We start from the raw sequence: 23,430 nt of genomic DNA, 5'->3' as shown, positions 1-23,430 counted from the left end.
GTTTATGTTATCTTTGTCCTTTGCCTTTACTTTACTCTCCTCTCCTGTTTCTTTTATCATTAGGCTCATGTTATTTCTACCAGACCCCTCCCACCATCTTCCGAGTTTAAAGCCACATCCACCGCCCTATTTATCCTTTCTGCTAGGACCTTGGTCGCATTCCGGTTCAGGTGGAGCCTGTCCCAGTGGTACGGTTCCACCTTATCCCAGTACTAGTGCCAGTGTCCCATAAAATGGAACCCCTCCTTTCCACACCACTCCTTCAGCCACGCAGTCACCGTCCTGATCTGCTTAACCCTATGCCAATTAGCACATGGCTCGGGTAGTAATTCCGAGATTACCACTTGTGAGATCATGCTTTTTAATTTTGTTCTCGGTCGCGACTTCAGAGGACAGTACCTATACCCCTAATTATCGAATCCCCTATGACTACACCCTTTCTATTCTGCTTCTTCCCACCCCCCCCCCGCCCCCCCAACATCTTTTCACTGCCTCCTACTCTACGATGCCATGGTTCGCATTCTGGCCATCCTCCTTGCAACCTTCATCCTTATTCTCACAGGTAGCAAGTGCATTGTACCTGTTGGATAGGCCCAATGTCTGCAGGACCTCCTTTTCTAGCTCCTCTAGGTTTCCCGTATCCTGCTGACTGACAGTCACACTCTACCCTTTCTGAACTTGTGTTTTCCTCTGAGGTGTGACTGTACTCTGTACTCTGGAGAATACAACCCAGAAATTCTACCGACTCCCTTATGTGATGGAGTGTCTCTAACTCGCACTTGAGCTCAATGGCCGGAATGGCCAGAATTTTCCAGGGTGGCAGCGGGCACAATTGGATGTGGGTCGGGTGGGAAAGTTGTTATTTTTGGGAGCGGGTCGGGAACCCACTGTCATCCTGCTCCCAGGCGCCTTTCCCCCAGGTGCGTCTGTCAGCGCGGACCCAACCCGACCAGCAGAGGCTGGCGACCCAATTTAAATTATTAGTAGCTAGGTAGTTGTCAGACCATTAAGAGTGGTTTTAACCTTACCTTTTAAATTTAACTGGATGGCCACGTGCTCGGGGGCCACGTGCTCGGGAACCACGTCTGTCAACCTGAGGCGGGAGTTGAGTGGCCATTGCTCCAGCTGATTAGTTGACAGCATCAAATGTACTATAAAAGCTCCCACCTGACAGATAATCACTTTCCTCAGCAGAAGCTGTTTCTCACTGCATTCCCAGCACAGATTCTGCAGGCTGCAGTATTTCCAGCAAAGTCTCCATCCAGTGTCACCTCAGTGGAAGAACCTCTCTCACCATTCACAGATTGCTTCTGTCATCTGTACTTCACCTGCCATCTATTCCATCTGCATGGATTCCGTTTATACTGTCTCACCTTGGTCCTCAGGATCTGACCACGATCAGCCCCAACACCAGCAGCACCAGGTACACTAGCAGCACCAACAACAACACAAAACTTCTCCGCAATCACCTGATGCTGCACAGGACAGAGGGCATCAGCACCCGAGCACATTGCTGCCCGGGAGGCCAGGGATGGTCTCATCATAGCCAGATTTACTTCACTTGATGCAGTATACCCACATGGTTGCCACATGATGCGCTAGGTTGGCACCACCACACAGCAACACCATAAGCATCCCTGCAATGACCAAGCCATTCCTTTCACACTCACCACCATTGCTGGAGATACCGTTATGTCTCACCATTCACTGCAACTCACTAAGCCACTTACAAAGGTGCACACAAATCTGTCCAAGACCGGAAAGTGTTGAAAATAAAGATTTTTATGTTTGACAGCACACTAACGGAAACATTGGATAAAACACCCAAGTGGCTACCCTTGTGAATCTACTTGTGTGTCATCTTTCTCTTCCGCGTGCTTCTACGAGGTGCTAGCCCTGTGGCCTCAGCTCAGTTCCCTGCTGCCAAGGAGCTGGAGAGCACCTTGCTGCACATCAGTGGGGCCATGAGGACCCACGTCTATGCTGACATCCCTCCTAGAGAGGTCTATAAGCCTCTGCCATCTATTCTCCATACATAGCCATCTGTCCTCCATATATAGCCATTATTCTCCATAGCGACGATGTGCTCCTGTGAGTGGCGCATTAGCTGTTCCATGTAGGTGGACATCCTATCCATGGAGGAGCCTACAGGCGCCAGCACCTGTGACACAGTGCTGCTCGTGTTGGAGATGGACTGCTCCATTCTCTGAACATTTGCAGACATCGCGCTCACAAAATTTGTCAGAGCCCCCTGTACTACTTCCTGCACCTCCGGGATCGCCCTCTTTCTGGATGGTCCCCGAGGCTCAGCGTTTGCATGCAGCTGAGCAGAGCTAGGAGCGTCCTGCGCCCTCCAGTGAGGACTCTCCACTGCTGTCCCTGTCTCCACCATCTGTTCTTGGTCACTTGTGAGTTGTGAGACACCAGGTGACAACACTATTCTATCTCGCGTGGCACCCACTGAGGTGTGTGTATCTGCATTGGTACTGGGTGCGCTTATGTCTGGTGATGGTGCGCACTCAGCAGCAGGGTTGCGACCCGCCATGGCCACCGCCCGTACCGGACCCGCCCAAGTAGGCAAAATTCCAGCCAATGACTGAGCTGGAGTGTCTCAAGGCAGAGACATTTCCTGCAGATGTGACAGTCTCGCTGTCCACAAATGATCACATACTGCAGTCCCGACACACTGCCTGTGCTGTCATATCTAATCTTTATTTATTTGTTTATTGTTAGCAGCAATTTATCTCCAGAGCTAATAAAAATGCTTGAGGTCTAATATTAATTAGTTGATGGATTAGATTGATATCAAATTAATTTGTAATTATTCTGATTATTTCCTATTTATTATTTGTGTACACCAGATATTTATTTAATGTTATTCAGATCCCTTTAATATTGGTATCTTTTACTTAGTTTATTTTATACCCTTAGATCTAATTAATTACTCATTATTTAACTATTCATACAGGTTTTATATTAAAAATTAGAATGTGCATACTAAATTAAACTTAGCTTCAATTCCTGGTTTTACAACTCCTATAATACAAATTGCCAGCAAAGAGCAAGGATGGAAATGCGAAAGAGAAGAGAAACAGAACCATTAAAAAAAACTCTGAAAACACATTGACACATTGGTGGCCAGGGGAAAGAATTTGACCTGTTATGGAATGCTTGTTTCAAATGTACAGTAATGATGTGTACTGCACTTTGACATTTTTGTCTTTTTTCCGAGAAGCAACAAATGGTGCAAAGTCACACTTCAGAACACTTGACAGAGTCCCGTTTATGCACAGCATTTTGTTTTTCAGAAGTAGATGCCCCCCCCCCCCATTTGTGCAACTAATTTTCTCCCTCCTCCTCATGAAGGTGTTGTCTAATTCTTAGATGCCTTTTCATGAGTGTCATCAGTCCTCTGATACCTCACCCATTCTTAATATTAGAGCCTTGTGAGTGCTGGCAGGCTATTTGGCAAATGGGCTGGAGAACATCACAGTGGAGCTGGATCCTGTCCTGACCTGCCAGCCACATATGCTCTTTCCAGCTAGGGTCATTAAACAGCAATCAGGAGCAGAAAGCCAGGATGATTCCTTCTTGGCCTAGATACACTGGGGGTAATTTTGACTTTGTGCGATAGTGTAAAATGGGTGATAGTAAATCAGCAGCCCGTTTTACATCTCTCCTGATCTTTATTTCCATTAATTCAAAGTCAGGAGAGATGTAAAATGAGCTGCCGATTCAGCACGGTGGCAGAGTGGTTAGTGTTAAGTATGTGTATTGTATTGAACAATTAACACAAAGACTTAAACGTATAACTCAAACAGGTCTTTACTGGTTGGAGGTAGGGACTATACGTAGGTCTTTACTTCATGCCCACAGGCGGGAACTGAGGGGAGATCAGTACCCACAGTACTATTTATACCCCTATGGCCAGGAGTGGTACTGCGTATCACTACGCCCTACAAGTAGTGCAGTCCTGTCCATAGGTTCAAAGTAGCACACATATTACATACACAACATTCCTCCCTTCCTAGCTTTACAGTCATCTCCCCATTTAACATAACGTAATAACATATATACATATATAACTTCAGGTTTACATAACAGAATAACATAGATACATAGATAACTTCATGTCAAAACAGATCACAGATTCAGTCTCTGCGGAAAACAGTTCACAGATTCAATCTCTGTGGTGTAGTCGGTTCACGTTGCTGGAGTGACTCATTCAATAGTCCTTCCATGGATTTAACAGTTTGAACTTCCGAACTGAATTGGCTCCGTTCGGAGGGACCACGTGCGTGATCTGGTAGAGGTAATAATGGTTCAGATGGGTCATCTTCTGTTTCGACTTTTCCTTTTCTGCTTCTTGGAGACTCTCTGGGCTCCACTGTCAGCTGCCAGCTGCATGCGCAGTTCCTCCTTCTCTTCCTCCTTTTTCCGTAGTAGAGCCACCTTCTCCCGATGTTCCGTAGACTTTCGGTGCTCCTCCATGATTTCTGTATGGTGGGAGTCGAAGTTACAAGTTGGGCAGGACAGGACATAGTAATATTCGGTGTCGTCCTGATCTAGGCCAGCGAGAGGGTCTTCTATTTCCTCCATACCCAGCTGGGCGTTAGCCAGCTTTTGTTCCAAGTCCAGACATCTTTCCTGAAGAGACTTCTTCATGCGTACCTCTTCATCCAGCTTTTTCTGGGCTTTCAGCAAGTCGTTTACTAATGACCTCATTTGAGATTTTACTACTTCAACTTCTTTTGGAGATTGATTGATCGGACTATTCAATCCCTCTACCGGAGCAGCTGTTTCAGCGGTCTGTTGTTCTACGTTGACGTGAGTCAGCGTACTTTTGGCATCCAAGGGTTGCTCTGTTGCAGTCATCTCAGTCTGTGTTGCCACCTCAGCTCTTCCAATAACCTTTGAGAGCTCCGAACCCCTTTCGTTTGAATATTGAAGTTCGTGTTCAAGTTTTTCCCATTTCAGAGTCCTGTCCTTCAGCATATGCAGGAGTTGGCCGACCGTTAACTCCTCTGACATCAGACGTTTTGTGTGCTCCTGCTCCATTTTCTCCATCAGCTGCTTCTGTTGTCTTTCCAGATTCTCCAACTCTATATCAAAGAACTCTTTCGTTGCATTCAACTCTTGCTCAAAACAGCGAAGCATTTGTTCTAATTGCTGTTGTAGTTTGAAATGGAGTTGAGTTCGAGCCCGGTGTCCCTCAGAAATGGGCACATCAGTAGACTTGCCAGACTCAGAATCCACAGTTAAACTATGTTGTTGTTGCTCAGTGGAATTCTGTGCTGAAACTTTGGCCTAGAAATTCAGTGCCCTTAGCACCGATTTTGCGGCGCTAGAGGGCCTAGCGCTGCAATTGGCGCCGGTTCCTAAATTGCCTGGGGCCCTTCCGCGGCGGTAGACCGGTAGCGCTGCGCCGGCACCGATGACGTCATCGGTGTGCGCAGCGTCCCGGTTGCCGTGGTAACCCGGCCCCAAGCCGAAATTCAGTTGCGGCCGCCTCGCCAGTGGCAGCCGCAACTAAGACTCCAGCAAACGAGTGTTGCCGGAGTCTGCGCCGGCGCTTTAAGGAGGCGCGGCAGCCGGCCGCTTTCCCGCCGGCCGCCTGCCCGCAGCTCCCTCCCCGGACTTCTCCCCCCCGCCCCCCCCGGAACAGATGCAAGCCCGGCACTTGTCCGAGGTGCCGGGCTCATTTTTTCAGAGATTTGCGCGGGCCGCGGCCGGGTGCAGGCAGCTCCTCCTTAACGGAAGGAGGAGGCCTGCACTTCCCGAGCCTGCCGCACCGCAGCGGGCGCCGCAGCGCCGGAATAGCGCCGCAATGCGGCGCGTTGTGCCAGTTTTCAGGCGCTAAAACCCTTCAGTAGCGCCGGCAGCCGTTTGGGCGCGGCGCTACTGAATTTTTGGCGCGCGCAAAGGGACTTAGCGCCGGCGCTAACTTCCGGCGCTAAAGCCCTGGCGCAGCGCAAACTCAATTTCTAGGCCTTTGTCTTTTGCACCTGAGTTGGGCTTACCATCATCCGTTCCAGAGTCTGGGCCGACTATCTTCACCGAGTTCTCACTCGTTATTGTTTGTAGGAAATGCCAGTCCATATTCATTTTCCTAATCCACTCCCGTCCTAGTAGTGGAGAACCTCCTTCAGATATCACATATAAGTCCATTATTTGACTGTCTTCGCCCTTGTGGACCACTGCAACCTCTATTTTCCCGATGGGGTACACTCTTTGCCCCGTGTATGTTTTCAATATAATCCCCGTATCCTGTAGGGGAATATGTTGGAATAACCTTCCGTAATCTTTCTTATTTATGACCGTCAATGCCGATCCAGTGTCCAATTCCAGTTTTACTTGGACTCCTTCTATCTGAAGAGTGACCCAAATTGTCTGGAGGTCTGCACCCTTACCAGCGTTGAGTACTCTTAAGCTAGCCAGTTCATTACAGCTTAAGCTAGCCAGTTCATTACTGCTAGCGTCTGAATCGGACTCCTGTTCGGTCACCTTGTGTACCTTTGCGTATTTTCCTTGCGGTGACTTCTTGTTGCTGGTCTTCTTCCCTGACCTGCATACTCTAGCTATATGTCCAAGCCTACCACAAGTTCTACATTCTTGGTTTTTAAACCAACACTGGTTCTGATCATGCGTTGTCTTTCCACAACGATAACATTTAACAGAACTCACACCCAATTTGTGTGCACTGAGCTCCGGTGACCGTAGCTGCATTACTGCCGTGCCTCTCGCTGCGGCTTCGTGTGCTGCTGCCATAGTGACCGCCTTCTCAAGCGTCAGCTCATTCTCCTCGAGCAGTCGCTTTTGTGTATCCTGTTTAAATAAACCACACACAAATTTGTCTCGTAGTGCATCTGTCAGTCCCGTTCCAAACTGGCAATATTTCGCTAATTGACGCAATTCCAGCAAATATTCAGCATTGCTTTCATGCTGCAGCTGCCTTCTGTCGTAAAATTTAAATCGTTCCGCTAGCATCAGCGGCGTGGGGTTTAGATGATCTTTCAGGACAGTAACAATCTCATCGAACGTCTTATCCGCCGGTTCATCTGGTGATAACAGGTGTTTCAATTGCCCGTATGTCTTCGCACCCATTAAATTTAATAATGTTAGAACTTTATCTTGGTCACGAATTTTATTGGCCTTACAATAATTTTTTACTCTTTCAACATATATGGCCCAATCTTCGAGGTCACTATCAAAGGTGCTAATATTCCCGTGTTTAGGCATTGTAGATTTGCAATTTCTCAGATTTTATTTTCTTTACTTGTTATCAAAGATGGCGGCTTCCCGCTCTTGCCGTCGTCCTCCGCCCACAAAATGGCGGTTTTCCCGCGCTTGGCGGTCTTCACCCGTCCCCCGACGCCGTCTCCCTTCAGCCCCCGAGTGCGGCCCTTATCTTCGCCGCGATCGATAGCCCGCGCTGTGCACCGCGGCTCTCGCACCTTGAGCTTCTGCAGCCGCCGCGCCTTTCAGTCCGAGTGCGGCCCTTATCTTTGGTCCCGATCGCTGGCCCGCGCTGCGCCTCGCACTTGAAGCGGCTCCCGGCCTCTGGCTCACCCGCTCGCGCGTTTCACCGCGGCTCTTATCAGGGATTGCGATCGCCCTTATCTTCTCCAACTTCCCCAGCCCTGTCTTTGCAGCCGACGCTGCACGGCTTACCCCACCACCTAGGTTGAACAAGGAAACTGCAGAAAGACTTCTGTCAGTCGCTGGAAGCTGTCAGGATGGCTGCTGCACTCCAGTGCTCAGTCGCTGATGGAGGCTTCAGAGTCCTAAAGCCTGTAGCTTCTAGTGGGGTGGTGATGATTGAAACCTCTCTTCAACTGCCGCAGGGTAAGAACCTGACTCGTCGCCAGTGTTAAGTATGTGTATTGTATTGAACAATTAACACAAAGACTTAACCGTATAACTCAAACAGGTCTTTACTGGTTGGAGGTAGGGACTATACGTAGGTCTTTACTTCATGCCCACAGGCGGGAACTGAGGGGAGATCAGTACCCACAGTACTATTTATACCCCTATGGCCAGGAGTGGTACTGCGTATCACTACGCCCTACAAGTAGTGCAGTCCTGTCCATAGGTTCAAAGTAGCACACATATTACATACACAACAGTTAGCACTGTTGCCTCACAGCGCCAGGGACCCGGGTTCAAATCCGGCCTCGGGTGACTGTGTGGAGTTTGCACATTCTCCCCGTGTTTGCGTGGGTTTCCTCCGGGTGCTCCGGTTTCCTCCCACTGTCCAAAGATGTGCAGGTTAGGTTGATTGGCCATGATAAAAATTGGGCCTTAGTGTTAGGGGGGATTAAATACGTGGGGTTACGGGGATAGGGCTTGGGTGGGATGGCTGTCGGTGTAGGGACCAGGTGCTAAGGTTTGGATGATCAGCCATGATCTCGTTGAATGGCGGAGCAGGCTCGAAGGGCCGAATGGCCTACTCCTGCTCCTATCTTCTATGTTTCTATGTTTCTATTATCACCCATTTTGCACAAAGTCAAAATTACCCTAACTGAGTGTTCTTACTGGTACCCAGCTGAGGTCAGTCTACTCGGCAGGGACAAAGGCCAAACCCAGAACCTTCCTGATCTTTAAAGTTCAGTACAACACCCAGAGCAGCATTTACCCACTCAGCCATTAGGGGAAGAAAGTGCAACCAATTTTGATCTGAGCCTGAAATATTAGCAGTGACCCTCGATCACAGTCGGAATTTCTTCTGTAGCCTGTGATTACCCCCTCCACCAAGTCTTGTATTTTAGTAACTTCTGTCTTTTACTGTATACATGCACTAAATGAGAATGCACCAAAAAAGTATGAAAATATTAAACAATTATGAGATTTTGATCCTTGGTGCTTGAATATTTTTTAAAAACTGAGGAAATACACGGGGAAATGTGCAGAATACAAGAAAAATTAGATGTGTGTAATTTTCTATTTCTGTCTCTCTGTTGGGAGTAGCATTTCTATTGTTGCTTTCTTTTCTCTCTATATGTCTGTATCAAGATGCCAACCCGTGTCCTTGACAATAACAATAATATAATCATAGGAAAAAAAACAATTGTTTTTACACAATTTTTAGTCTGGTTCATTTCTTTTGTTGTAACATCAATCAATTGATTTCAAAGGTCCCATTAGATATTTGCTGATACTATACCTACAGTTTTTCTCTTCTCTCTCACCTCCCTCCATTTTCCTCCCCTTATCACCTGGAAGAGATAATTCATGCTGAGTTGCAGTTCTTTTGACTTGGGACATCACAGAAGAGCTCAATCCTGGCTTTTTCACGTGTGCACTTTCCAGCAGGGTTCACTGGATGTAGGTTAAGAGTGGGAGCTCTGTTTTTTTCCTCCCGATGTAACCTAAGGATATTGAGGTTAATTATAGCCACCACTGCTGCTCTGGTAGAGATCAGCTGACTGCATAGACGTGAAATTGAACCCAAGGCTTAACTGGACTGTCTGGCCGAGTACCACATCATTCCCACTGAACCATTAAGGAGCCACAGCAGAGGTTTACATTCAATTTATGGGTCTTTTATGATTTGACTTAATGTGACTATTTGCAACACTACTGCACATGCCTCATGCCGCCTTCCTACATTACAACAATGACTACACTTCAAAAATACTTAATTGGCTGTAAAGCGCTTTAGGATGCCCTGAGGTCATGAAAGGGACTCTGGCCTCGAAATTCCCTACCTTACCGCCGACCGTTAGCGCCATATTTCTGAAAAAAATGGCAGCCGCCTCGCTTCCAGCGCGGGACACAGCCGCTGCCATTTTGGTGAGGTCCATAGTGCTGCCATTGCCAGCGCTGGCCTCAAATTCAAATGAATGAGCAGATAGTGACGTCAGTTGGCATGCAACGCCTGATTTGACGCACGACTGCGATTTTTGACATCGCCGCATGCCATAACTTCCTCTCCAAACCACGCACGGAAGAATGTGCTGTAAGATTAGGATCACAGGCCACACACAGATTACCCAAAAGCGTTTTAGAAGTTGCAAGGCTTTTATTAAAGAGCTACAGTTTTAAAGCATAATCAGATATTACATATGGTTTAAGCTGAGTATAATAGACATACAACCCGTGACAGCAGAGAGCGATCTACGACTCCCAAATCGGAATGCCACAACTGGACGGACGGGGAGGCAGTACAGTGGTCTCGGACTGGGTGGATTCCTGCAGTCTGCTGCAGGGGTCACTTCCGTTGGGTCATCTCTCAAGCTGTTGGAGGTGTTAGGCCATCAGCCACCTCAGAGGCTAAACTTGACCACAGTGTTAGGCCGTAGCCACCTCGGGGAAGCCTTCGCCCCTAACTGCCTGATTTTCTCTCTCGGTCGTCTATATTTATAGTTATTTTGGTGAGCTGGTAATCGCCTGGTGTCAATCATTTGATCCCCCATCCTATTGTCCAATTGTGAGACGGGAAGGCATCCCTCGCCGTCCCTTTCTGCATGACTGACAAGGCCTCCCTCTTATCTTTCTGAGGAATGTTTTTAAGGACATTTTATGACTTTTTGGCTCCATTTTTGTCTATTATCCCCCACCCTGTGTTTTGCATTTTACGATTCCCTTATCACTTCTATTTGTCTTTTGATGCTTGATATTCAACCCTGCTGGCATTTCTGCTATCTGTTCCCGGCTGCATGTTGTCAGCCTCTGTTCTAAGAATTAAAACCCATTTTTGAATCTAACGGCTATTTCTTACAGTGCGTGTAGCAGCACTGCAGAGACACTGTCAGCATTTCTTAGAGGGACACACACTTTTATGTAAGTTTTGATTTCAGCTTTTGGACTTTTTAAATATTTTAATGAAGTAGTGGGTAGTGTAATACATTTTAAAAGTTGTTAAAGTGTGCAGGGAGTGCTGCTGGACACTTGCAAGGCTTTGGATGGTAAAGGAAAGCCTCTGAGAAGACAGAAAATGCTGGAAATACTCAGCAAGTCAGGCAGCATCTGTGGAGAGAGAAACAGAGTTAATGTTTCAGGTCGAGATGCTGCCTGACCTGAGTATTTCCAGCATTTTCTGTTTTTATTTCAGATTTCCAGCATCTGTAGTATTTTGCCTCTGAGAAGACCACTTGCTCACTGTTCTGGGGGACACATGGAGATGAAGCAGAGGCAGCAAAGGGGACAAGCTGCTCACAGAGGGAAGAGGAAGAAGCAAAAGGGAAGGAAGCAGAAAGAAAGATGCAGCCCAGCTAGTCCCTTTCTGGCCGGGATATCCAGGATGGAATTATCCGCCTGCAGTACCAGTGACCACAACCCCAATTTCCCTTTCAACATTTGTTCCACACCTTACCTTTCCACTGTTACTGGCCATCGCAGCGTCCTCTGGGCCTCAATGCTGAACTAAAAGCTACCACAAAGCAATCTTTCCAATCCATCTTTATCCATATATGCATCCAATATGCCATCAAGATATCAACTAATTTCCCCTTGTGCATCCCCTCGGTGACTGTTTTGCATGTGCCTTTGCCTATTCTAGTGATGTTATGCAGTGCTACCCCAGTGACTACAGCATGGCTGGTGGAAGGCTGCTGACTTTCAGTGACTTGCAGATGGCCTTGCAGGACGACCTCGAGGAGCTAGTGGCTGGGAGTGTCAAATCGAGTGATGGTGTTTCTTCTTCACTCTCCTCTCCCTCTTTTGGTCAACCACAGGCTGGGCCGACTGGATTTCTTGGGTGTCTGAAATGAGGAAGACTCGAGGGTAGCGTTGTGGTGAGACGAGGGTGGGAAAGCAAGAGCTACATGCTTACACCATGCGTAGCTTGTACATCAGAAGATATTGTTGGAAGAGGGGGAAGTGGGATGTGAGAAGGAGAATAATGTATGAGGATACCAGCATCTTATATTCTTTCAGCCCCGCTGCTGGCCAAGGGCACAGCCACCCCCCTGCCTAAAATGGGACGAGGTGAAGCTAGGAATGTGAGATGTGCCTCGTGTTTGGTAGACATTGTTGGTAGTTGTGTGATGGGGAGGGGTTGTGCGTTGAGCAGTGTGTGAGGCTAGTGCTGCAGTTGGTAGGAGACGGCTTTTGAAGATGCATTCACTGACCTTAACCACTGGTCTGAGGTCATGAAACTTCTTTGGGCACTGTATCCAGGTCCTGGGGACGATCCCACATCCTTCTTTCTGGAGGGCCTCCTGGCCCCCTGTGGGCAGAGGACCTCTCTTCCACTTTTGACCTCCTGGAGTGCTGCGTGCGACACCCTGGGTGACCTTTCACTGACCTGTTGAGTCATTTGTATTAATGCTGAAACACTTTTACCATTTTTTACATGCAGGAGGGAATTCAGCTTTAAGAGCTGAAGACTACCATTTTGGAAAGATTTTTAATAAGTTTTTTATTCAGAAGGCAGTTGAGCTCTAAGGGCTAGAGACTGTCTATTTTTAAATGATTTTTATTTTTTTTTAGAAGGGCTCGAGATTGCTTTCTAAAATGACAGCCTTGCTTTAAGAAAAGGCAGCGTCGCTCCTGGGACGCTAAAGCCACACTACATTGGGCCTCCTGCAGAGCGCACCGCCTGAGGCAGCGCATTCCTCACTAGGCTGTGCGCTGCAATCATTCAAATCAGCAGGCAGCACAAAAATAACGGTGCTGCCTGCGATCTTTTTACAGGCGCGAGCAAACCTCGCCCCCGCGGTGGCACCACTCATTTTCAAGCCTTGTCGGATTTCTAGGCCAGTATAAATACAACTTTTTCTTTCCTCTTTCTTTATCTGCTTGGTGACTGTTACTTTCTTCCCAATGGCTCTTCAGCTTCACGTCTTCAGCTTTTTCCTCTACCGTGTCTCTCTCTCTGCTCTCTGTTTAGCTTTCCTGACTCCTTCCCTTTCTCACCACTATCCAGTTCAGTTTCACTTCATGTAACCTACCCACCATAAGAAGTAGGATACACAGTTGCAGATTAAACCTTGCAACTTTGGTACCAATCGTGTTAAGCATTCCGACTTCACAAAATGTGGGAAAAAATGAAAACACCTAATTTAAAAACCACTAGGACAGTAGTGGATCTCAGCCATGTCACCGTTGGGAGGTCATGAGGAGAAGCCAGAAGGGGCATTATGAAGGAGAGAATCCCTAGCCCACTCCTGTGCATGTAATGGGTAGAGAAAATACTTCTGGACTAAATAGTGACTTACGGAAATAGTTTATGCCGGGAGCAAGAATTATGCTTATTCTCATCCTGTGGCATCACTCAATAGTTTATTTTTCCATAGATCACAGTATCCTGACATATCCTTTATCTTGAAAACAAGACACCAGTGTTGTGAGCCAGCCTGCAGCATACCGTAGAAATTACTTTGAACAAGGTCGTAGCTCAAACAAATAGTGAGTTTTGCAGTTGTACAATCGTAGAAATTGACCTGACCCATTCGTTGGCCCATTTCTATTGCTGCAATGTCATTTATTGTACAGTGCAGAATGAATGTGCCATTGTGGAATTTCATTTCTTTGTAATCCTTGGAATGTTCAGCAAATTCCTTTGAAATGAGAATGTCCCAATTCTTCTGATTTAAGAGGAATAGATAAGTTACGGTGTCTGAAAGAGTTTAATTTTAAATCTGTACGGATTACTGAAAGTGAACCCTAAATTTGCAAAGTTATTGCATAAATTATTAGAATCGCCTTGAAACAGTAGATCCAAAGAACAAACATATGGTGCATTATTTTGTAGTACATCCACGTGCATCTTTTCATTGATAAACAAGAGCACAAGGGGACAGGAAAATTACATCTTGCCCTGGCAAGGATGAGTTTGACTTGCACACACTCAATCCCACTTTCATTTGTAACCTCCTCTTTCCTGGCAACATACTATTCTCCAGCTGATAGACCAGACAGACAACCTGCTCCAAAACCTCAAACTGTTGCTTTTGTGCCAGATGTTAGACATTGTGTGCAAGTGCCCAGGGTTGACTTGCACTTTGAATATTTCCTCCCCATGAAAGCACAGCCACAATGAAAACATTTGCTGTGTGGGGACTCGCAGATGTTAACATGTGACCTATCACATCTATATTTTCTCACCATTTCATGTAACAAGGCAGTTCTGTTTTTCTTACCTAGGTTTGGAGTAAGCATGGCTGCTGCCATGTGCCTTTATTTGTATGCCAGAACTTATCACATAACTTTATTGAAAAGAAATGCCAGCTGCTTTTTTCCTGCCCTTGCAACATTTGTTCCTTCTGGTCACAGAGGAAAAAGAACATGTTCCAACCCACTGAAGCAGTGATTAGGTTGTCTTTCAGAAAGATGACTACAGGACAGCACCCTTTTCTAGAATATCTTAGTATTTACATAATTAATATGTCATCAGGAGTTAGTTTACTTAGTAACTTATGTCCTCCTTCATTGGAGAAGGGGAAAATTATATTGCAACTGGATAAAAGGTTGCATAAATAATTAGTTCTGGTAATCCCAAATGGCCAAAGGCAGGGGAAAACCTGTTACTCTGGGAATGGATTTTCAGGAAGTAGTTCCATCAGTTGTTCCAGATAGGTCAGTGAAAAGCTTGTAGGCATCAAGCCATGTTTTAATTTTTATCTGTCTCGGCAATGTCAGATCTTATGAATTCTACTTTATTTGCTAAATTGTACTTTGATTTTTGATCCTATTTAGTAGTTAATCTCATAACGTTTTCAGAACTAATGAGTCACCCAGCCCATTCTTGACTTATATAATTGATTAGCCAATCCTTTCACTTCTGATCTTGGTACTCTCTTGAGATAGAAGTTTTCAAAAGATGTTTGAGTAAATCTGCTGCACATTCAGAGCTTAAGCATTTGGAGTGTTATACTGAACTCTGTTCAATCAGTTTTGTCAGAAATCATATCTCATTTCAGCTTATCTTGTTACACAGAGAAGAGGCAAGATCCTACAGAGTGGTCACTGGCATAGCATTTTCAGAGTACAAATTAATTCTACTTGCAGTATTGATATATGTTTAAAGAACTCTGTCTAATGACTGCCCAATTATTCAGAATTTGGAATAATTGAACTGTTGCTGAAGTGCATCAGTTAAGCATTTCTTCACTTTAAAATCCATCCCAAATTGGATGTTCTTAGTACTTAGCAATTTTTCAAATTAGTTATAACTGATGATGATTTTCATTTATTAAAATTGTGGTTTTTATATTTTGCTTGACATATCCTATCATGCTGACTTTTCATTTCTTTTTTAGGGCCTCTTCATTGTTAAGTTTTGTCATTTTTGTTTTTATCATCTACCTTCTTTTTCTTCAGTTTCATAGTGTCTGCCTGTGTTCAGTTGACAGTCACATCTCCTCACTGAAGTATGGTGGGCAATTTTGCTGCACTTGCACCCAATTTGTTTGTTTCTATGTGTTTTAGTTACAAATTAATTTATGTGTGTATGTCTGTTTTCTTTTTGCTTTGTAAAATATAGACTAATAATAATTTGTTTTTAGTGCGCTTCTGGTGCATGTGCTTAAATGATTCCTGCTGCCTCGGACAACCAAAGAATATATCTGTAGTGATCTGGCTGGTGACATGACATCATACTGTCAGCATACTTAAAATTAAGCGGGGTCCACCTCGGATTCATTACAGTGTGACAAGTAATTCTTTGGCCTTGATGCATAGCTTTTACTGCAGAGTCTTGATACAGTATTTTTTTTAAAAAGAACATCTTTCATTGATGACTGAAGATTTATTTAAAGTGTGATTATTCTGTCTGTTTTAAATGATTAAGTACGAGCTCTATAATTGTATTAGTGGAGTTATAATATCACTAGCATGTTAAAGGCATGTCAGGAGATTTTATGTACATAAGAGTAGATTAAACATTTTGAGTAGTGTGGTAGCACATAGTACTCAATGATAAACCTACATAGTTTAACATCTTTTGAGAAAACATTAACAAATATTTCATTTGTTTTTATCATCTACCTTGTTCTTTTTCTTCAGTTTCATAGTGTCTGCCTGTGTTCAGTTGACAGTCACATCTCCTCACTGAAGTATGGTGGGCATTATTGCTGCACTTGCACCCAATTTGTTTGTTTCTATGTGTTTTAGTTACAAATTAATTTGTATTACCTCCCTCTGAACTTGCAGCACTCCATTCTCTCAGATCCAACCCCGACATTGTCATTAAACCTGCTGATAAGGGTGGTGCTGTTGTTGTTTGGCGAACCGACCTCTACCTAGCGGAAGCTGAACGCCAACTCTCCGACACCTCCTCCTACCTCCACCTGGACCATGACCCCACTACCGAACATCAAACCACCATTTCCAAGACTGTCATTGACCTCATCTCCTCTGGAGATCTTCCCCCCGCGGCCACCAACCTCATAGTTCCCCAACCCCGCACAGCCCGCTTCTACCTCCTTCCCAAGATCCACAAACAGGACTGCCCTGGTAGACCCATCGTTTCAGCCTGTTCTTGCCCCACGGAACTTATTTCTTCCTATCTCGACTCTACCTTCTCCTCTTGTCCAGTCTCTTCCCACCTACATCCGCGACTCTTCTGACGCCCTCCGCCACTTTAACAGTTTCCAGTTTCCTGGCCCCAACCGCCTCCTTTTCACCATGGACGTACAATCCCTCTGCACCTCCATCCCCCACCAGGACGGCCTGAGGGCGCTCCGCTTCTTGAACAGAGGCCCGACCAGTCCCCATCAACCACCACCCTCCTCCGCCTGGCTGAACTTGTTCTCACATTGAACAACTTCTCCTTTGACTCCACTCATTTCCTCCAAATCAAAGGTGTTGCTATGGGTATCCGCATGGGTCCTAGCTATGCCTGCCTTTTCGTGGGATATGTGGAACACTCTTTATTCCAGTCCTACTCAGGTCCCCTCCCTCACCTCTTTTTCCGGTACATTGATGACTATCGGTGCTGTTTCCTGCTCTCGCCCTGAACTAGACAATTTCATTCACTTTGTCTCCAATTTCCACCCTTCCCTCACCTTCACATGGTCCGTCTCCAACTCTTCCCTTCCCTTCCTCGACTTCTCCATCTCCATCTGTGGGGATAGGTTATTGACCAACATTGACTACAAGCCCACTGACTCCCACAGTTACCTGGACTACACTTCCTCCCACCCCGCCTCCTGTAAGGACTCTATTCCATTCTCCCAGTTTCTCCGTCTCCGCCGCATCTGCGTCGACGATGCCACCTTCCACACCAGTGCTTCCGACATGTCTTCCTTTTTCCTCAACCGAGGATTCCCCTCTACCGTGGTTGACACGGCCCTCAACCGTGTCCGTTCTATCTCCCGCACTTCTGCCCTCACCCCTGCCCCTCCCTCCTGGAACCACGATAGGGTTCCCCTTGGCCTCACCTTTCACCCCACCAGCCTCCACATTCAACGTATCATCCTCCGTCATTCCCGTCACCTCCATCATGATCCCACCACCAAACATATCTTCCCCTCCCCTCCCCTTTCAGCATTCTATAGGGACCGCTCCCTCTGAAACACCCTAGTCCACTCCTCTATCACCACCAGCACCCCTTCCCCTTCGCCCGGCACCTTCCCGTGCAAGCACAGGAGATGCAACACCTGCCCTTATACCTCCCCCTCTTCCCACTGTCCAGGGCCCCAAACACCCCTTCCAGGTGAAACAGAGATTTACTTGTACTTCTTGCAATCTAGTATACTGTATTCGCTGCTCACGATGTGGTCTCCTCTACATTGGGGAGACCAAACGCAGATTGGGTGACCACTTTGCGAAACACCTCCGTTCAGTCCATAAGGGTGACTCCGAGCTTCTGGTCGCCTGTCATTTTAATTCACCGCTCCATTCCCACTCTGACCTCACCGTACTCGGGCTCTTGCATTGTTCTACGGAAACCCAGCGTAAGCTCAAGGAACCGCACCTCATCTTCCGATTAGGCACTTTACAGCCTTCTGGACTCAATATCGAGTTCAACAATTTCAGATCATAACCTCGGCCCCTATTACATTTTTATATATATTTTTTATCCACACCTTTGTTTTGGCCCTTCCCCCTTTTTTCTCTCCCACATGGCAGCTGTCTCTCATTCTGCCAGCGCATTTCACACCTAACCTAGAGCCGTCTTTTGTCTCTTTACTAGTCCTATCACCATCTCATCTCGTTTTGAATACTTCTTAATGTCTCTTCACTTCTCTTTTGTTCTTTCATCCCCATTTCCCAACCCCCAAACTGGCCTTTTAATCTGTTTCATGTCCTGTGTTTTTTCAGTCCTGACGAAGGGTTTCAACCTGAAACATTGACTCTATTTCTCTCTCCACGGATGTTGCCTGGCCTGCTGAGTTTTTCCAGCATTTTCTGTTGTTATAACAAATATTTCATGATTCTTTCATAATTATAAATTATAATTTTACTGAATTCTTTAGATAAAGTATTTTTTTCTTTTGAAAAGTTTACATTAAAATCAATATTTGAACAGTTCAGACAAAATAGAATGTTGGGTGCTGTTGATGATGAACAGTTCTCCTCTTTCCCCTCTTTTAGGTTATCCTATTCCAGGTACAATTCTCTGGTTAAAAGTTGCACCCGAATATCCTGTGGCCAGGCCACTGATGGTGTCATTCTGAAACCAGCTGAGAGGTGATGGATGGACCCAAGTTGATTCACAATTTCTGCTTCTGGGGAAATACCTCCATTGCTTTGACCTTCTCCTTGTCCCCAGCAGTAGCTCAGATTACATCAGGTGCCTTCACCATGCAGGAAATTGTAGGAGTGACCCTATCTCCTATCATTCTGTATTGCAACATGTTAGTGTCCTGACTGTGCCTGACACTGGTGCAGCAAATTTTAATTTCGTGGCCTTTCTAGATTATCTTCCAAGTGCAATGTTGCCACCTTCACTATTTTCCCCTCGTGCAACTTAACCACAGAAACTTTCAGTGGGACTCATTGGCCACTAGGAGGAGTACTTGTTGCAGGGTTAAACAGACCTGTTTTTCCTTTCCTTCTATCCCTCATTCTGCTGAGATTAAAATGCTGTTTTAATGTTTTCTTCAGAGTCTATGAATCTTATCAATAGGCACAAATGTGTGCGAAGAAAAGCCAAATCTAACACAACAAATAATTAAATGAACTGAACCTATATACTGTACTATAGAACCAATGTCTTATATTCTGCAAGAACATTATTTTAGATGGTATGCACAATTTACAGACACAATATTTGTCTCTTTTACATTTTATATTATCTTCAGATTAAATGGCATTTTTTTTTTGATCCATTTTAGCAAAACCTGATGAGTTTCCCAACAAACCATTAGGGCAGGAAATTTCTGTCACTTTAAAACCAGAGAAGACCAACATCTTGGCCAATGGCAAGAATGAAAAGGTTAATCCTCCATCAAATGACTTTGAACCTGATAATGAGGTTGACAGAAAATCACCAGAAAAAAGCTACATCCAATCTTCTGTCCCTGAGCCTGTGGGAAAGAGTGAGGCTCCTTCTCCAGAAAAGAATGAGACTCCTTCTCTAGAAGAGAGCCATGCTCATTTGGTGGAAATTTGTAAAGCTCAAGCTCCAGTCCATGATAACTCCACGTCTCCTCTAAAAGACCAAACCCAATTACCAAAAGAAGATGAAGTGGTACTTTCAGAAATGAGTCCACCTCCTATCCCAGAAAAAGATACAGTGCAGCCTCCAAAGAAGGAAGACATCCTACCTGCTCAAAATAGTGAGACTTGTATTGCAGAAAATGATGCAATCCCAAGTTTAAAAGAAGTTAACTTTATAGTTTCAGAAAAAGAAACCACCGACTCTCCAGAAGCGAGTATGATCAATTGTCAAGACATGAGCAAAGCTGAGTATACAGGAACAACTGAAATAGCTGAAACCCAATCTCCGCAAGAACAATCTGCATGCTGTTCAGAAATTGATCAAGTTTCTGTACTCACAAATATGGCTACAAAGTCTCCGCAGAAATGCCAGGCACTAGCTTCAGAGTCCGTGCATGAGCAATCCCTAGATGAAGAATACAGCAGTGATGAGCCCTCCCCATCGAGAAGTGATGGACTAACAGATTTGAAAAACAATGAGAATACGCCATTACCTTTCCCAGAGCCTCCCCCTGCAGAACTGTTCTCTGAGGAAATGCATTTGTTACTCCCAAATCCACAAGAAACATTGCATACTTATTCTGGCCTGAATGTCCCTGAACAATTGGAAGCATATTCCCCTGTTGATCAACCACAACCTATGCTGTTAGTGAAGCTTTCATCCCCAGAAGAGGAGAAATCATCCTTTAGTGATTTAACGCAAGAAACTTCAGTTGATTTGAACAGCACAGAAATAAAAGATGCGGATGAGTTCCAAAGTGGAAGACGGGTTTCAAATGTTTCTCAGTATGACAATTTATCAGATACTGAGTATAAGTATGATCAGATTATTTCAGAACCAATGACTGAGATTCTACATGATGAAAATCATGCACTTGCTCAGAAGGAGCTTGTGTTACCAAAACCAGAAGATGCTACTGTCAGTGCACCTAAAGCATTAGAATTGTCAGATAAACCACAACCTGCTGAACAGGCCTCAATTTTGTATCAGCAGGCCTGGGACATTTACGCCCCTGAAAACCATGTCATGCCTTCTGCTCACCAGAGTCCTTCCAAACATTCACCAACTGTGCACAAACAGAACCCTATAAGAAATATTAATTTCCACAGTCCTGAGCATCAGATTGCTATCATGCAGACCTCGCCTGTCTCGCCTGTCAGGCAGTGTTTAAATAGTTCCTGTAAAATAGTCAGATCCATGACTTCAGTTCATGTGGCACGTGCAGCTGAGCAAAATCTTCTGAACTTCAAGCACATGGCATTGCCTCTGCAGGATGACTCGCAGTTGGTTGCAACCTGTGATGAAAAAGGGACCTGTACAGTAAGAGAGGTTGACTCACCTGAAGTCAATATTCCAGTTACTAATGTGACCTTGGATAAAACTGTAAGCCTGATAAAAACACCAACTCATCCTATTGTACATCCTCCTCCTACTGATGGAAATATGCAGCAAGAATATGTCACAGCTGCAACTGCAAATTTAGGCACGGAGAATTGTTTGGCAATACCTCCAGAGTCCCAAGATTATGAATCTGTTACATTATGACAGCAGTCATTCCATTTTAATCATAACATACATTTACAAAATGTCACCAATTAAAATGATCAAATGTTCCAAAATACTGCAAGCATTTTATATCACAATAGCAAGCATATATTTTCCAATTATTCAAGTAATTGGTTAATTATGCATTGAGGGCTGCATGGACATTGAGTCATTCCAGAAGTCTATGCAAACTGTATCATTTCATAAGTTTACATATCAAATTAAGACATCTTGGTGTACATCATTATGCACATCTCACAGAAAATATGAATGCAGGTAAATATGTTTTAACATTTCATAAAATGTTAATGATTATTTTTGGCCTATGGTCTGTCTTGTGGCAGATTAAACTTTGTTTAAGCTGATACATGACCACCATCAAAATGCAGTGAAAACCTAAAAGGGGGTGAGCAGGCTCACTATATGACAAATACTGCACCACAGTAAGTTACACAGTAGCTTTTACATTGTTTTCCCAAGTGGACTGATTTTTTTCATTCACATCACAAGGTTTGTGGCAGTCAATGCTGATTTGAATTTATCACGAGTCATTTCTACCTTGCTTGATTTTGATACATACTAGTACACAGGAGTTACAATGAAACAATATAATGATTGGTAATGATAACATCATGCACAGATTTGAAATTTTTTAGCCTTTGGAATATTACTTGTACAAATGTACTTTAAAGAAAAAGAGTAACAGAATTTGCATTCTTTACAACGTCCTTTGAAGTTGTTGAGTAAATATTTAAACAATAGGAGTTTCTGACATTATGTTTTTAGTCTCCTATTTCTACAGTTTTTAAGGATGTAAAAAAATAATTTGAATAGCAGTGATGTGATGCCCAAGGACCGGAGATGTAGTTGTTGTCAATTTTAGAAAGAACATTTGGCAAAATAGTGCTGAAACTATGCCTGTGATTACTTTTTTATGGGGAAAAGTATTTGAAGCCATTCCCTGACACTTGCCTTGCCCGTAACCATTCATATAACTTTTTAGTCAGTATTGAGAAGCTAGTATTATGTGACATCAACTCAGGAATATAGTATTCTTGCTTGGTGACCACTTGCAAACAGCAATTATTTGCAGCAAGCAGAAGAGGACATGTAGTGGTGCTCTGAGCACATAAAATGTTAGGTGTGTAATATGCATTTTAGTGGAAGAAATATTAACCCAGAAAACTGAATGGATGTATTTAACTGATGTGTGATGTACATATTTTTTTTGTAAAGTCTGTTAATTTTGCACTTTCTATGAGTCTGTTATAGACAGTGCAAGTTCGCTTTTTCTTTTAAAAGCTATAAGATTTCAATGATGGGTTGATAACAGGAAAATAATTTTGTTCTACTTGTTAAAATTTTGTAAATTTACTTTTGCAGGGCTTCTACATTGCCCATTTTTCCTTTTATCTTATTGGAAAACAGGTGAATAACTTGGAATAGTGTGGAAACATTATTTTGTGTTATGCGTTACATTGTTTCTAAGTACCAACAATGTTGTAAACAAAGCTTTAAGAACATTTTTGATGTGTTGCATTGTGTTTTGTAGCTTAAATTTAAATGGTGAAAATATCATTGCATAAAAAATATATTGTTGACTTTTGTAAATTTTAGTTACCAGTCAACCTACGATGATGGACAAATGTGGTCGATGTTAACGAGCCACCCGGCGGAAACCAGGTGGGTGGCCAGTTAAAAATGAGCAGATTACTTACCTGCTCAGATCCCAACTAATTCCGATTTTAACCTGCAGGTTGTTGCAGGAAGATGAGGTGCCCAGCTAAATTTAGGAGCAAATCAGACCCCAAGAAGGACCCCAATGCAATTCTAACCAGGGCCTGAGCGGGGAAGCTACAGCTGCTTTACCGTGAGGCAGGAGCAGGTCTGAAGAGAGAGAGGCCATTATCAGGAAAGTCTAAAACTTTCCTTTGTAGGGTAGGAGGAGCACAAAATATTTTCTATTTATTGCTACTATGTAAAAGAATAGTATCTTTTCAATTTTCAATTTGATGCCAAGTCCTGTAAATGAATTTAAACCTTCTCCCCCTTATCCTCCAATGCTGAATGCCAGGGATTTCCCTCATTTGCATATGCTTACAATATGGCAGAGTGCATCTCAAACCCATATCTCACTCCTACCCTTCCCAGTTACGCTGAAAAATCAGTGGAAGGAGGGTGGTAAATCTGATCTTCATCACCATTAATTTGTTCTATATTTTTTCCATTAGTGAAAAAGACATTCCAGAAATTCGGGTCGGAGGCTTTCTGCGGGTGCAAGCCTCCGACCTGCACTTACCTAGAGCGACGGCCATTGTGCTGTGGGCCCGCGTGGA

The 23,430-nt window shown here is 44.5% G+C and overlaps 1 protein-coding gene across 2 annotated transcripts in view; it reads left to right on the top strand.

Annotated features, from left to right (window-relative positions):
• The window catches only part of LOC147107022 (uncharacterized), a 364,818-nt gene extending 342,199 nt beyond the window's left edge, over positions 1 to 22,619 (top strand). For both annotated transcript variants that reach the window (XM_086007993.1, XM_086007992.1), the window contains one exon: positions 19,224 to 22,619. In XM_086007993.1, the coding sequence (XP_085864119.1) occupies positions 19,224 to 21,094 (1,871 nt within the window). In that variant the 3' untranslated portion in view covers positions 21,095 to 22,619. The remainder of the gene's footprint in view (positions 1 to 19,223) is intronic.
• The last annotated feature ends 811 nt before the right edge of the window (positions 22,620 to 23,430 follow it).

This window comes from Somniosus microcephalus, chromosome 15, assembly GCF_052327205.1.
Source record: "Somniosus microcephalus isolate GS21.2 chromosome 15, FLI_Smic_1.0, whole genome shotgun sequence".
Lineage (NCBI taxonomy): Eukaryota > Metazoa > Chordata > Chondrichthyes > Squaliformes > Somniosidae > Somniosus > Somniosus microcephalus.
Note: the sequence above shows the minus strand (reverse complement) of the source record. Positions and strands in the feature narration are given on the sequence as shown.